Raw genomic sequence first — 16,443 nt, forward strand, 5'->3', positions numbered from 1 at the left:
AACGATTTTTTTCTTTTAAGACACCTCTCTCTTGCTTGTTTCATCTTTTGAAGTGATTGTGATCGTTCTCGTAAAAGAATAATATTTTAAAAATTATCAAATTTAAGTTTGTAAAGCTTATATAACACAATTAGGCTTTTAAGAAGCATTATTTGTGTTATAATACCAGTTAAACATATTGTTAAAAGGCAATTTTTTTTTTGTTGTAGCTAGCCGCCATCTTTAAAGTTATTATTTTACCGATAAAGAGGCCAGCCAAGTGACTACTTTTTAAAAAAATGAAAAAAAATGATACTATTTTTTGAAAAAAAATGAAAAATTTCAATAAAAAAATGAAAAAAATGACAAACTTCATAAAAAAGAACGACACAAAAAGTCATTAAAAAATAAATAAAGATGACTTTTTCACAAAAATTTATTACAACTTGTTGATAGTCTACTTTGATTTTTTAAAACCATTAATTAATCTCTGCATTTCACTTTTTCGTTTTAAACCAATATTTACTCGCAACTTTTTTTGTTCATTGCTATGTGCTTTAGCATTTGTAAAATTTCTTTTTGCACTGTTTACCATTTCATGAGCAAGTTTAATACCAATCATATCTTCTTTATTGATGGCACTTTGCATAGACTTAGTTGCTTCATCCAGCATTCTCTGAGCAAGTTCAAACTCCATATCCGCATTTTTCTCATCTTTTTCTAGATTTTGCTCTTTTTGATCAAGATTAATTTTACTTTTTTCAATTTTTTGGAGCATTTCCTGGTGTTGTTTCTTTTTACAAATAAGTTCTTCCTCGTGAATTTATTTAAATCTCTTTTCTTCCTCTTCTTCAGTTTTTCTTACTTTGTAAATTCTATGAGCATTTTGAACAGCTTGAACAACATCTTTTGCTAATGTATCAACATTATGTGCACCTTGGCAACTTCTTGCATATTCCTTTGATATTCTTAAAGCCATTAATATTTCATCATTTAACTTTACTCTCTCTGAAATCAATGTATTCTTATTATCTGATAAACTTCGCTCTACACTAGCATTTCCATTCTGAAGTGTTAAACAGCTCTTAAAAACTTTATGAAGAAATCCATACTTAGTTTTTCCACATTCTGTATTACTTTGGAACACTTTAGCCCAGTAATGATCTACTCTTTTTAATTTATTTGTATTTGAATCTAAATACCAGTCTTCTGAAACATTATCTGCTTGGTATAACTTTCATTCATCCTTCACAAATGATACCTAGAAAAAATCAATGAAATAATTTTATTCAAAACACCAGATAATGATTTGCAATCATATAAGTATATATAACTGCATTACTTACATATTAAAACCTAACTAAAATTTGAAACTAAATTGCAAATAATTTTGTGAAAGAACTTCTAGAAAACTTTATTAACACTAAAATTAATACCTCCCTCTCATTTACAATGTGTGGCATCATAGCTGCTATTCGCCCAATTGCATTAACAGTCCAAGGTTTAGATCTCATTTGTGGACTCAAACAAGTCAAGTCTTTTAATAGTTGTGAATCAAGAGGAAGTTTCTTTTGTAAGTGTTTAACAATGGCTATATATCCATCTCTCATTTTTTATAGGCAGATATATCTTTTTTTTTCGCAAGAAAGTTTTTTCACCTAAAAATTAAATATTTTTTATTGAAACACAACAGAAAATTGGAAAGAATAATGACCATATTGTTTTCTATAATGATATATCAAATAATTAATCATATTAACAATAGATTATAGTATCTCCCAAGTAAAATCTGCAAGTATCAACAACAACAAAATACTAACCTGGTTTTTTGCTTCCTCACCAAAATCCATTTTATTTATTTCAAGATGTATAGTTGAATCTGAGGAATCAATTTTTAAAAGATCTTTAGTAAGTTTTTTGTCAACAGCAGAAGGTTTAAGGAAACGCTTCATCAAAGATATTAAAAGATCTTTCATTTTATAAAATAAGATATGAATAAGTGGTCCTTCATCTTGGAATATCATTAAGTATTTTTCAAACAAGGGTGCAATACCAATAAGGAATTTAACAGACACAAGTAACTCCTATAAAAAAAAAAAAGTAAATAGTTTAATCTTCTTTGAAATCTTCTTTAATCTTATTCTCTTTAAAACATAAAAATTTTAAACAACAAGGCTGATGTAATTTATTACATTTTCATTTTCCTTTAGACTCTTCTGAATCCTTACAAAACGTTTATGTTTGTCAGAGTCTTTTTATATTCTTTTTGTTTTGGAATGTATTCCAAAAAATATTTCTTTGTATCTTCCCATCGTAAAAGGACTTTTTCAAGTGTAGCAGAAAGAGTAAGCCATCTAGTATTGACAAATCGAAGAAACAAACTTTCATCTTCAATAAAAATGGACTCTGCTAACTTTTTGAAGTCTTCAATTTTGCATGGTGCATTCTAAATTAATAAAATAATCATACTAATATTTATAGATTATAACCAGGGATGGAAAGTCCCAAGAAAGACTCCAGGGTTTTGAGTCAAAGATTCCCTAGTTTTTCCTGGATTCTAGAGTAATGAGGTGTGAAAAAATGGCTCCAAAAATGTTTAGGAACTTCTGAACTCCATAGAGAAAAAAAACTGGCCTTTAAGAGTTCTAGAATCTATCATTTTTGAACCTGGAGTTCCTACCTACAATAACACATAAGGATTATGTATTATTGTAACTAGGGAAATAAAATTTCTATTAACAATAAAATCCTTACCTTAAACCATGCATGTAGATTAAATGCTAGCTGCTCTGCATCTTCACCTAGAACCATAATTGCTTTTCGAAATGCATTATGCACTGTGTGCAATGTACAACTTATAAATGGTAACAAACCATTAAAATCATTGCTACAAAGCTCCTCATTTAACAACCTCCAAATAGCCTTGTTTATGTTAGGACCATCTGTTAAAATATTAAAAAGACGACCCCATGGTAAGTTATATTTTTTATTGTGGAATAAAGATGCTAGCATTTTTTTTACATCTTCAGCTGTTGCTCTCCCAAAGAAAAATGAGGTTAAATATTTTGTGACAACTTGGTTTTCTTCTTCTGACCAAAAACGACATAAAAGATCCATTTGTTTTCTCTGCTGAGTGGTAGTTGTTTCATCAAACATCAAAGTGAAAGCAGCAGGGCTTGAGGTTATACTGGTACAAAGTCGTTTCTCTAATAATGGTCCAAGACCATCTTAAAAAATATATGAAGCTTTTTGGCGACTCATTGTAAAACCCTGACAAATCTTACTATCTGGAAACATCCTTTGAAATAGTACTGATGTATTGTCACAATGTCTTAAAGCAAGATCATTCTCAGCAACTTTAAATAGCCACATGGCTTCTGCAGCTAAAATTTTATCATTAGTAGAATATTCTAATGTAACAATTTTTTTTTCTCCTGTAGAGTTTGTTTTTGAATCTATATAAAAATGGAGAGCTGTATTTGAAAATCTAATATCAGACACTGATTTATGTTTTGGTTTAGAAGAATGTTGAAAAAGAGCTTGAAAACCAACTAAGCTATATTTTAACTCACTTAAACATAGTTTACAAACTGCATATTCTGAGTTCTTTTTCTCAGCCCATAATTTGATTTTGACTTGATTCATATCTAACTTTTCTAACCACACATCAGTCCATTTAACCATTATGTATGGGTTTTATACAAAAAATTACAGGTTTAAATGAGTAACTTCACTAAAACTTTACACTTACTACTTTCTGGTTTACTTAAAAACTAACTTTTCACTTCGATTTCTTGACAAATAAAGTAACTATTAATGTAAAAATAAAATATCAGAACACAACCATTAAAAAATTATGATACTTAAAAGAATAATATCCCACCTAATAGTATTGATTTTTTAAAAAAACTTGTTATATAGTAAACAAAGAACACAATTTCAAAAATTATAATAATTAAATGAAAAACATCTCACATCTTTATTAGACATTCTAATACTGAACATTTTTTGTAAAATATCTCAACAATGAGGAAAACTAAATCTTTAAAAGGTACAAAGTAACAAAAAAAAAAGAAAAAAAATGACAAAATTGAAAAAATTGAAAAAAAAAAGAAAAAAAATGACATAACAAAAAAGACCAATAAAAAAATGAAAAAAATGAAAAAAATGACAACTTGACAGCCTGTAATAGTAGATAGTGGACTAAACTCAACAGAAGATATGTATTTTGAAATAAGAAAACATCCAACGATGCTACTACTCATAAATCCATAACGGGAATTACTTTGCTTTAGCGTGTCATAAGGGTGATGAAAATCTAAAAGAAGTTTGCCACTATTAATCAGATCACATCGCAGAGTTGAAAAAATCATTCAAAACTCTGAAAGAACGCATTTTAAAAATTATTTGTTGGTGAAACAAAAATGTTTTTAACTGAGCTTAAAAACTTTTAGCATTTAACGTTGAAAATAATCATAACAAACTTTGCATTTCAATTCTCAAAATACTTCAATAACAAATTTACTTCTAACATTATACTTTTTTTGACAGCTCATTGAAAGGCATTTTACGTACAGTTTCATTTAAGTAAAGAAAAAATTATTTATTAAAAGATTGCTGTTCAGTCATTTCTTCCCGAACTGGAACACTGCTAAAAAGTTCATTTGAAGGTGGTAAACCTAATCCTAGCTTCAAATCTACAAGCTTATAATTCTGTAGAACAATTTCTTTGACGGTGTAACAAATTTTACCAAGATAACTATTATAACTACGCAAAGAAACAGATTGGATTTTATTAGTTAACTGCCTTTTAGATATGTCAAACCGCACAGATAGATTTTTCTCTCTGGAGTAATTTCGCCAAAACTGCTTAAATTCAATGACCATCTCTCTCAACCGCCTAGAACTGCCATGAATATATTGAAGTAAGAAAGGCATAGCTGAAATAGAAAATGCTAAATTAACTACAGGATATCGAAATTTGATAAAACTATATACAAATTTAATCAATCTATTGATCAAATCTAAGAAAAAGAATATTGTGACACATCTAGGCTATGTTCAATTAGAGCGTTTCTTATAATTTTAGAAAGCCCAACTTTCCCTTACTTATTACTATGGATTTTTTTTAATAAAAGAGAAATTCTTATGATAAGCACTAATACAATTTGGATCATCCTTTATGGGACGTGGAAAGTCGATTTTCGACACACTGAATTCAAAAAAAATATATTTGAAAGCTTTGCATGAGACTAAAAAATATTTTAAATACAATTAAGTTGGAACTTATCAATGATGGTTTTCACATCTTCAAGCGATTTCGGGCATATTTAACGAGAGCAATAACTATGAGTTGGTTAACACCTCCATCTTTTTATTGGTCACCCAACCATCTTCATAGCAAAATCTTTTTGGTTTAAAAACTATGCCCCTCAGTCAATTATGCTCAGGCATAGTTTTAGAAAGTCACACTCATCGTTGATCCTTAGTTTATTGTATGTAAGTTACATTAGCTTTTACGAGACCCTTTAATCACAATCATGATTCAAGAGTTTGTTTTCATAAAAGCAAAATAACATTAATCTAACCACGTTACTCTACAAATATAACAATACTTCTGTGAGAACAAATATATACTAAAAATAAAGTGTAAGGAAATTGTTATTAATACTGAAGGAGAACTTTAAATTAAACTTTGTTGAATAGGATTTTTCACTAAATTATATTAAATTTCAAAAATAGAGTCAGTTTTCTTCCATTATGTAAAGCTTTTTTTTTTTACACCTTCTGAACATGGAAATTATTTTCTTTATTCATCAGTGATAGGACTGGTTAGTTTATTCCTTTTATCATCATATTATATATTTATTACTAATTAAAATATACTTTAATTACTTATAAAGAAAAAAAAAAATAAATTAGCTATTATATCAATTTAAACAATTGGACTTGTAATTAAATCATAATTTTAGTGGCATTAATTGTAAAAGTTCAAAATATTTTTTTTGTAAAGCTTTGTTCAAAATATTACCAAAATGTGATATACAGTTAGTTAAACATAAAATAGCTTAATAGAAAGTGTGCCAGAACTCAGTAAACTTTGATTTTACCTAGTGCTTTTTATTTAAAAGTTTAAACACTAGATGAAAATTTAAGAAAATCTTTTAAATATAAAGCAAATAATGCATTTTTAGCTTAAAATAAGTAGTAAAATTTCCATATCAAAACCAACTCTTTAAATTAATATTAGCTTAATTCTTAAACTTTCATATTAAACTGAAAAGTTTCATTGAAAGGAATACAAGAAAAAAACAGACCTTCCTCAGGAACAGTCTGTGGGGTACAACTTTCAGAGAAAGGTTTTAAAGGACCAATTTTTTTTTCATGCTCTTCAATAACACCCTTATCATGCTCCAACTGAAATAAAATAATATTCATGTAGTCTTTTAACAAAGGATGCACTGTCTCTGGATATTTGATAAACATTATACCAATACAAATTGGCTTCAGCGGTTTAGATTTTTTTGGAAGCTCACGCTCAAATGAACACAGCTTTACATTGAACCCCTCAAGATGCTAAAGAATACAAAAGTATCTTAAAGCATATACAATAGAGTATGCCAATTAAGATCATAACAAATGTAAAACTTTTCTGCAATAAAGTATTTACTTTAAGCTATTGCCTTATTACCTCTTTATCTTGAATACCAGAAAATCCATCTTCATCAAAAGAATCTTCTTGAATTCCTTCATTATCTGAGAGATATCCATGTGGAACAAAAAACCCATCTTTGTCATCTTCAGTTTCATCTTCTTCTTTATCTTCATCGTCGATCTAATTGTGACCAAAAACATATATTAAAAACAATTATTCATGCATTATGAATAGGTTTGCTGTGATTGTGACAGTGAACCTTATTATATTTCCATTTTAATAAATGTTACATACCTTTTTTAAAAAGTTCTTTTTTTTTGTTTGGTTATTTTTGTTCTTTTCATTTTTTATAGTTACTACTTTGTTTGAACCACTTCTAATATCTACCAAATAACACATTAAATCATTTTAAGTTTTCCTATTTTCTTTTTCTGTAATTACACAAATACTGCAATACTGCAAATTAGAATTTATATATATATATTTTAATTTGGGACCTTTGTAATTCATAAAAGGTATATCAGCAACTAATTTGACTATGTAAAATTTAGGTGTATTTAATCATTTACTTTCTTGACATTAAATAGTCCGTATTGATTTAGATTTTAATTGGTGAATACTTAGTTAAATACTGTAATCATGTCTAACATTTAACAGGCGCTATGGCATGTTGAATACACTTAACTGAGTGATGTCAATTATTGGTACAAACTTATGTGTTGTGACCCAGAAAACCTCCATCTAGATAGAAGTTCAACAATTCTTTACCAAAGATCTTGCTCTGACAATGAGGTCTGTGATAGTAAACTTTCTTAACGCATTGTAAACTGGCTAGAGAGTGTGAATACAGCATTTCTGAAGATGATCAAGAGATATAAGACTATCTTGACAAAACTAAAGGTGATAAAGAGATATGAAGATCATCTTTACATCTCTTGTACCAGGGAAAAAAATTAGCCATTCTCCTGTGATGCTCTCTGGTGTTCTCAAGCGTCATTTGTAAAGTAATAATCCCTTTTTTTGCATTATCTCCTGTTTTCTCTATTATGATTCATTTTTTCGTCATTTATTCTAAAGTCAAAATGCTAGTTTTCAGAATTTCAAGTTTCTTCAGCATTTCTTTTTTTAGCTAAAGCACTTACAGCTATGTGTTTGTTTTATGAAATTAAAAGCTGACAAAAATTGGATTTATCAAATTTTATTAACTGGTAGCTCAACACTGACAAAGGTTTACGGTAGGCTATATTTAAAGTAGGCTATATTAATAGTAAGCTTTCGTGATGGAATTATCTTAGATGATTCCTTGGATTTACAGTTTGTATTTGCCTCCTTTTATTTCTAAACTCTTTTCAGCTCTGTTTTTCTTTGTCGTTCAGCTTCTTTTCTTGATTTTTGTTAGCTTTTTGCAAATAATCTTGTGATAATGCTCCAGATAAATATAATTCATATTTACTATGAGAACATTAAAATACTTCATAATTACTATGAGAACATCTCATAATAAATTATGAGATATTTGCTATCTAATTTCAATTTTTATCTAATTTAAAATCAGATTTTTGCACATTGTATGCAATGGCTTCCTCTTTTTTAAGGACTGTTTTAAGATAGCTATTAACTTGTATCAAAATATGTCAGAGCAAATATTTAATTTGAAAAACTTTTTAAAATTGTACATAAACTAATTATAAGGGAAATAGAAAACTTTAAAATTTTTTTAAACTTAGACTGAAAAATGTTGACAGGCTTGCAAATTTCATACCCTCAATTCTTTTTCCTCCTGTTCAAACACTCAAGAATTTTATAATTACTTCATACCTCAGATACACTTAACAAATTTAAGAAAATTCTTATTGATATGGCTAGACTGTAATTGATTTACTGAAATTGTTTATAATTATTTTATTTTTTGGAGAAAGCACTTTTCAAATTCAGCAAAACATAGAAAAATTTTAGAGCATTTGATGCTGTCAAAACAGCAAGAGCTTAAGCCAATTGATAAGCTGAAGCCGCCTGAATTTATATTAATATTTTAACTACTGGGATGTTTTCTAAGTCAATCATATAAGCTGAGAAATTCAGAACAAAGGGTTTCTTGTTGCTTAACCTTCACTATGACAATTTTTACTTGGTTTATGTACATTTAACATTATTAACTAAATTGTAAGGTAAGTAATTATGAAGCAAGAAGAAATCTCCTTCCAGCCCAAAAGCATTAGATACTTCAACTGTTTAATTGGTCAAAGATTTTTACCATAATAATATATAGCCAAGCACATGGAAAATGATGCACCATTGTGGTGAGATCAAATGAGAAAGAGACTATGCAAAAAATTTTTGCCTATGAATGTTAAAGAAACTTATGGATTTTTCAAAGGAGAACATCTTGAAAAATCAGTTTGAAAAAAAATGCTTGCAAGTTTACATCCACCTCATGTGCTTTTGTCAAACTTAATGCTGAATTTATGCTTGTCAACAACATCAAAACATAATAATACCACTGCATAGATTTGAGTCTATTTTCCTATTGTACTCACATAAATTTCTTGAGGCCTTGTATGATAATGCAAATGACATTTGTTGGAATAATATGTGTAGTATATTTGTAGCAAAGACGCTACAAAGTTTCATAATCATTATGTTTAAAATGAAACTGAGATGAATAAATGTATTACTTGGTATCAATAAGAAAGTTATTATAGGTAACAGAAAAGAATATCTTGAAATAGTTGAAACTAAAGGGAAGTTGATGACCTTTACAGCACTTTAAAATCTCACCACTCTATTCTTTTGCATTATTTCATTAAACAAAAACAGCCATAAATCATCATGAACATAAGGCCCAACTCCATAGTGATCCAGACACCGCAGTTGGATTCAAATGGATTTTGCTGAAATGATTTAAACTTTGTAGAAAGATGAAGTGTAGTTAGCATACTGGGACAAGAAAGTAAGTGTTCACTGTTGCACTTTGGTATCTAGATTCATTTTCATTAGCTGATATAGTTTCAGATGATTTAGCACTCTAAGGAATCTAAATTTACTGTTGCTCTTGTTCATCAGCTAATATCTGACCTTGTTGAAACAAGTGTAAAAATGCTACAATTTACACAAAGATAGTCCAAGTTATCAATTTAAAAATTGTTTTATTTCATCAGCAATACCCTGGTTGGAGGAACAGCATTGTTTAAATTTATTATATTCATTAAAAGATTAGCAATCCAAAAAGTAATCCAGAGAAAAGTCTCGTGAAGCTGTTAAAAATGAGACTCTGGTTTACATCTATTTTGTTTCAATTAAAGATATTAACAATACAACAAGTAATTTTGAAACTGACAATTCATTCAAGAATGAACTAACAAAACCAGGTATATTTTCTGCACATCAAATAGAAAACAATAATGGAATAACAGAGATGCAACCCTATTCAAGTGACAAGGATCTGATTAATCAATTTACTGCTCCAGAGGGTGAAAATACTGATTTTAGTTAAGGGGATTGAAATATTGATTTTAATACCTAAGAACAGATTTTAAAATATGGTTTTTTCAGTATTATTTCATACAATACTAGAGGAGAGGCTGTGACAAAAATGAAGCTGCTATTATCATCAAAATCCTAGATAGAAGTTTATTGTTTTATAGAAGAAATTACAAAAATAAAGACAATTATCATACTGAAGAAATTGTTCAAATCTGTGGAATAAGTGAAATGTTAAAACTCATTACAATTTCTACATTTTAAATATTAATGCTCACTACAATCCTAGAGAATAACTCTATTTACAGAAAAAGCAGCTTACATGATCATCTAAATCTTCCCCAGGTTCATCAACCCATTCCTCATCACTATCAATATTGTAATCAAAAATTTCCTAAATGAAATATTTAATTAAATTTCATTTTAAAAGCAATGATAAACCTTTTAATCATATACTGATAAAAGATAAGGAATTAGATGCAAGTATGAAAATTTTTAGTCTTAAAATTTTATAATTTGAAGAAAAAGCCTGGATATCAGTCATAATGAAGACTCACTGTATCTTTTCTAAAGGGACTTCTTCCTGTAATTAACTTTGACTTTTTCCTCCATGTCCCAAAGTAAGCTGGTCTAGTATTTTCTGAAAATTGTAGCAACTTTGCTAGGCTAGAGTTTTGCTGCCTTAAGCAAATACCATCATTTAACACATCCTCAACAGAACTCTCATCATCTATTAAAATGATTTCCTGATCAATCTTTTGACAAGTGAGAGAAGTAGATAAATCCACCAAAGAGTTATGCAAATTATGCAAACAATTATGATTCTTTACTTCATTTCCTTGACGAATACTTCTACGACTTTTTAACTTTAAGTGTTTGAATTTAGAAGCATTTTCATCTAAGTAGGTCGGCAAGCCTGGGATAACCTTTAATGTTTAACAGTAGAAACTGAAATATTATGTCTAAATATATTTATGCATACACACACATGCATGATAAAATATATAAAAAAACACAACCAATATGTATACACACACATGCACGTGCATACACGCAAGCACGCACACACACACATATATATATACACATATTAAGTGTATATTTTATATATGTGTGTGTGTGTGTATATACATACACCTAATATGTGTGTGCATGTATGTATGCATGTATGTAAGTATGTATGTATGTATGCATGTATGCATGTATGCATGTATGCATGTATGTATGTATGTATGTATGTATGTATGTATGTATGTATGTATGTATGTATGTATGTATGTATGTATGTATGTATGTATGTATGTATGTATGTATGTATGTATGTATGTATGTATGTATGTATGTATTTATGCCTCTGTGTGTATGTATGTTTGTATATATGTATGTATGAATGAATGTATGTATGTATGTATGTATGTATGTATGTATGTATGTATGTATGTATGTATGTATGTATGTATGTATGTATGTATGTATGTATGTATGTATGTATGAATGTATGTGTGTATGTGTGTATATGTACTAATTTGGTTTTTTCACTGATTCAAACGAGATGTCTATAACCTGTAAAATTTGGCTGTTTGTCATACCAACATAATTTAAAAGATGATAGCTGATAAAAAAAAAAAAAAAAAAAGGCTTAGATTTTTCTATTTCTCCTGAGAAAAAAATATTTTTAACTTTTAAAAAAGACCTTGATAACCTTTAAAATACTTGATCTGGCATTTGTTTTATTTTGTATCATGTTGTTATCTAATTGCTTAGTGAAAAAATGTTACCCTTCAGAAAGCAAACAAAAACAATTTTAAAAAGTAACCTTTTCAATGCAGTCATCCAAAAATGAAACATCTATTTCTTCTTTCCTTCTTGTAGGTGCAATACTTTGATTTGGTTTTAATTGAAATGGAAGGACAAACCATTTATCAAATTGAGGTTCTTCAAACTATAATAGCAAAATTATAAAATTTAAACAATTGGTAAACAATCATTATCAACACACAATAAAAAATTTCAGAAAATGGATAATACAAGGGATGGGTGAGAAAAATTCAATCGATAAAAGTTATTTATTGATTAAAAAAAAGCTATACTATCTGAAAATTTTTTTAACTTTTTGTAAAACTTTTTGTATGAGACAGGCCTTAAAAACAAAAAAACAAAATCAGTGAGACTTGTAGATTATTTTAAACAAATAAAGCAGCAGATCATCACTAAAACTATTTTTTTCTATAGAGAGGGTGGTAGACTAAGCATTTGATTATAAAGAGTTTAGTTTTACTAAAGAACTTAGTTTCTCTTCTGTGTTTTTACATTCTGCCATTTCAACTTTGTAATTTCAAAATTTTTTGACAACATGAAATAGTTATTAGGTTTTTTTGTCCCTGAAGTTTTAATGCATAATATTGTCATGCAATTCTGAATGTAAGTTGTAATTTTTAGGATTATCATAGTAACATAGTAAACCAATAATGTATCACTACCCTTTTTATTATTATTTTTACAAGTGCTCCTGCAATAACAATTCAGAAATGAGTTTTAAAATATTATCAGAACTGTAGTTAGCAAAAGACAACTTTATAACGCTGTATTGCATACTTGCATTGCCTTATAGCTACATAATAAAAGAACCATATTTTGCAACTTCTGTGAAAGTGAAGTGAATAGAATTAATTTTCCATATTAATGGTGCAGGAGCAATAATAAAACATATGGTGCAATAATAAAACAAAGTATGATGTAAATCACATAAAGTTGTAAAACATGAGATAGATAATAAAAATGTTGATCTAAAAAAAGCTGATCCTCAAATATTTTTTATTTTTCAAGATTGCTGAGATTTTTGTCTATGTAAATTCTTTTAAAGCTTTAGTTCATTTCAAGGTCAAAATGGGAAAATAAAACTATACTAAGGTATTCCATAAGATCACTATCACATTTTAAAATTAAAAACTGTAACTGCATAGAACAAATACGTTTTTTAAACATTATTTTATCAGTTAAACATTAATACTATCTGTAATTAACATCATGAGTTCAAATCAGTCATTTTTATTGCTTTTTTTTTTTTTTTTTTTTTTTCTGCAGCTTTTTTATGGCCTACCATAATATATCTTGTTTATAATGTTAATTGTTTATAATTCTCTATTATTATATTTAAAATAGAAGTTCACTTGTTGACTATTTTATTTTTTAAGACTACTTGCAAAGTTAAACAAGTTGTAAAAGCTTTCATCAATAAAAAATTTGATTGTTTCAGTAAAAAAATTTTTTTCATAATAACTTTTTCAGATGTAAAAATGTCATTACCTTGTTGTTATATATTATTCTAATGTAACATATTAAGTAAATTTAATTAAAACCAGACTAAGACCAAGTATCTGCAAGAGAATCTTGAAGCAATTATGTTAGAAACCTTTATTTTAATATTAATGTATTCTATGAATTGTAAAGAAGTTTTATAAGAGTTCTATAGAATCTAAAAAATCTATAAAAATTCCTAACAATTTCTAAAGAACTCTTACACCTGGGGTTCTATAAAAAAATCTAAACAATCATTCTTTTTTTGTACGAAAACCTTCTAATGCAACTTAACACTTTTGCTGCCAACTATGAGTATATTTGTAGTAAGTTGGCGCCATTTATTTGCCAACTACGAGTATACTCGTAGTTAGCGAGACTTTGATATTTGCCAACTACGAGAATACTCGTAGTAAGCCAGCGTCATGAGCTTGCCTACTACAAGTAAACTCGTAGTTATACTAATTTATTTCAAATAATATTTGTGCATGACTGGCTTTGTCTGTTCATTTTTTTTTTTTTTCTAAGCTTCACATTTGATTTCAGAAAATATTACATTCAAGTTTTTATTTTAAAAATCCAGGGAACCTAATTTAAATGCGGATAAAGACAGAAATAGCTTAAAACAGATAAAAGTAAAATATTGATATTGATTAAATTTTATTTCATGAAAATTTAAGTGTAAACCTATTCTTTTGATTGATACAATCGCCTATACATAGCAAAGGTCTATTTTTACAAACAGCTCAACATAGTTTTGTTAAGAGTTTTTTCTTTTCATTCGGTGGTATTGAAGACAAGTAGTGGAAGCTATTATTGGTGATTCGAGGCACAATTTCATTCAAACGCTCACCCAATAAATCCGTAACAACTAATTCTCTAAACTTAAGCAAGGAAATTGTTTTATCTACTCCATATTTGCTGTTTAGACAGTAAGAATCAAACAAAAAAGTATCTAAGAGATGAAGTGCTACTTTTTTATACCATCTAATTGTCTTTCTTAATAATAATAATATGATACCATTTGTTCTGCCCTATCTAATCCTGACACACATTGATTGTAATCTTTAATAATGTTGGGTTTCATTTTCTCTCTTCTCCTGTTTGTCACTTCAATCATTTGCAACAAATGAAAGTTGCTAATCATTAGCACGCCTCTTTTGTCTTTCCATTTAGCAACCACTACACCCTCTCTGCTTCTGCTTATAACGTTTCCCTGTTTCAGTTTTGCTTTTGTACATTCTTTTGGATTTGACTTTTGGTCAGGTCTTAAAGTACCACAAATGTATGTTTTTTTATTTATCATATGCACACTAAAATGTTTTTTAATGTATTAAAAAACATCTTATTGTGTACTTCAAATTTTTTTTCACATTTTTTATAACATACAGTATAATGTAGTTATCAAATATATTTTAGCTTTTATTCTAAAAACAGAACAATTTAGAATTAAGAAAACAAAATATAAATTATCTTTTTTACTCTGATAACTACCAATGTGCATGTACAAAAAAATTGAAACACTATTTATAATAGTAATTCATCAAATAAGCTACATTACTACACCTTTTCAAGATGTAACTGAGAACTTGAATATTTTAATTTAGAAAAGTAAGATGTAATTGAGAAATACAACATGTAATTTTTTTCTCCAGTACTGATGAAACTGGAGAAGTACTGGAGAAAAAAATTTCTTCTCCATTGCCAAACTACGAGTATACTCATAGTGCTTTTTTTTTGTCAATTATATTCAGAATAAAAAATATTATAGAATTATTTCAGATAAAAAATATTTTATTTATTGAAATGTTGATATCTAGCCTTGGCAATTAGAATGAAACCACGCAAAACAGCCTCAGCAAAATTTAATCATTGCAGACATTATGGCTCGGCAAAGAAATAACGCATTGTTTAAAATAGCTCGGCAGCGAACCTGTTAAAGGATTTGGATCTAGTGCGGTCGGTTGATGTTTTTTGACGTAACAATATTTCACTGCCGGACACTAACAAATCCTTTTGCACAACTAAAGGTTATATATTCCTGTATGTAAAACAATCGAGACACAAACCGTTAAGCTAATAAAATTTGTTTAATTGGTCTTTAAAGATAAGAAAGATTTGTGTCTTGTTGATGCCATTATATTACGTTACGATCGTAATAATAACCAAATTCAGATGAATAACAGATGAATAAATACAAACATGGCAGGTTGTTAACAATTGAACTTTGCAATGACATCACAAATGATGGACGCTTTTTATTAACGACTATAAATAATTTTTTAAAGAGTGAAAAAAGATAAAGAGAACTCAATAAAGCAGGAGAAATTTTCCTTTAGTTTTTCAAAAATAAAATCAATTATAAAGAAAAAATGAAATATCTAAAAAGAAGAAAAAAGAACGAACTATTTGAAAGAATATAAAATAAACTACAAAAGTAACGAAAATAAAAGTGAGCAAAAAAGTTTAAAAATGGATGAAAAAGGAAAGAAAACATTCGAAACTTTGGGAAAACTCAGCATGACAAGATTTTATATATTGATTTTACTTTTTCATATTTTGTTAGTCAATCCATGAGCCTTTGAAAAGAAACAAATTTGAATTGTTCCACAGTTTGAAAATTCCAGGTTCCAAACATAAAACTAAAACCACTGATCTTAAACATGACTCCAACTACTTTTACGACGAAAAGTAATCCAAAAGTGTATTGTAAATATGTAAATACTTGAAAACGTTATTCCGTTTACAATACTGCTATTATACTTTACCAATTCCCTCTTCCATTACACTAAAGAAGTTCGTTTATGTCTTATTGGCGACCAATGCTTGCTCACTTTTTAATTCCTAACTTTAACACATCTAACAAGTTTTGAGATTTGTCTTATATTTTCTATATAAAAATGATGAGTTTTGTAATTGTTTGATCAGCATTCCAGTGTGTTGTTTTTCCGTAATTGTTAACGATACCAAGACCTCATTATTTTAAGATGCTTCCTCTGCATATTGTCAACTCCTTCCTTACCCACTGACAT

At 28.2% G+C, this 16,443-nt stretch overlaps 1 protein-coding gene and 1 pseudogene across 2 annotated transcripts in view; both read right to left on the reverse strand.

Moving 5' to 3' along the window:
* Nucleotides 1-333: 333 nt before the first annotated feature.
* Nucleotides 334-3,758, reverse strand: LOC149893082 (uncharacterized; annotated as a pseudogene). The gene is made up of 5 exons (XR_016444773.1): nucleotides 2,734-3,758; nucleotides 2,172-2,425; nucleotides 1,800-2,063; nucleotides 1,416-1,637; nucleotides 334-1,240 (listed from the first exon to the last, which is right to left on the reverse strand). The product of XR_016444773.1 is annotated as an uncharacterized LOC149893082 (transcript).
* Nucleotides 3,759-4,463: 705 nt separating this feature from the next.
* Nucleotides 4,464-16,443, reverse strand: part of LOC145187981 (uncharacterized) — a 433,414-nt gene continuing 421,434 nt past the window's right edge. Inside the window, exons 8-13 of the mRNA XM_090065933.1 lie at nucleotides 11,931-12,056; nucleotides 10,672-11,040; nucleotides 10,437-10,508; nucleotides 6,671-6,814; nucleotides 6,297-6,555; nucleotides 4,464-4,919 (exon numbers count right to left, since the gene is read on the reverse strand). Of these exons, the coding sequence (XP_089922059.1) occupies nucleotides 4,579-4,919; nucleotides 6,297-6,555; nucleotides 6,671-6,814; nucleotides 10,437-10,508; nucleotides 10,672-11,040; nucleotides 11,931-12,056 (1,311 nt within the window). The 3' untranslated portion in view covers nucleotides 4,464-4,578. The remainder of the gene's footprint in view (nucleotides 4,920-6,296; nucleotides 6,556-6,670; nucleotides 6,815-10,436; nucleotides 10,509-10,671; nucleotides 11,041-11,930; nucleotides 12,057-16,443) is intronic.

This window comes from Hydra viridissima, unplaced genomic scaffold (assembly GCF_058129835.1).
Source record: "Hydra viridissima isolate aposymbiotic clone 2 unplaced genomic scaffold, HvirCarnegie_v1 scaffold_1, whole genome shotgun sequence".
NCBI classification, from domain to species: domain Eukaryota; kingdom Metazoa; phylum Cnidaria; class Hydrozoa; order Anthoathecata; family Hydridae; genus Hydra; species Hydra viridissima.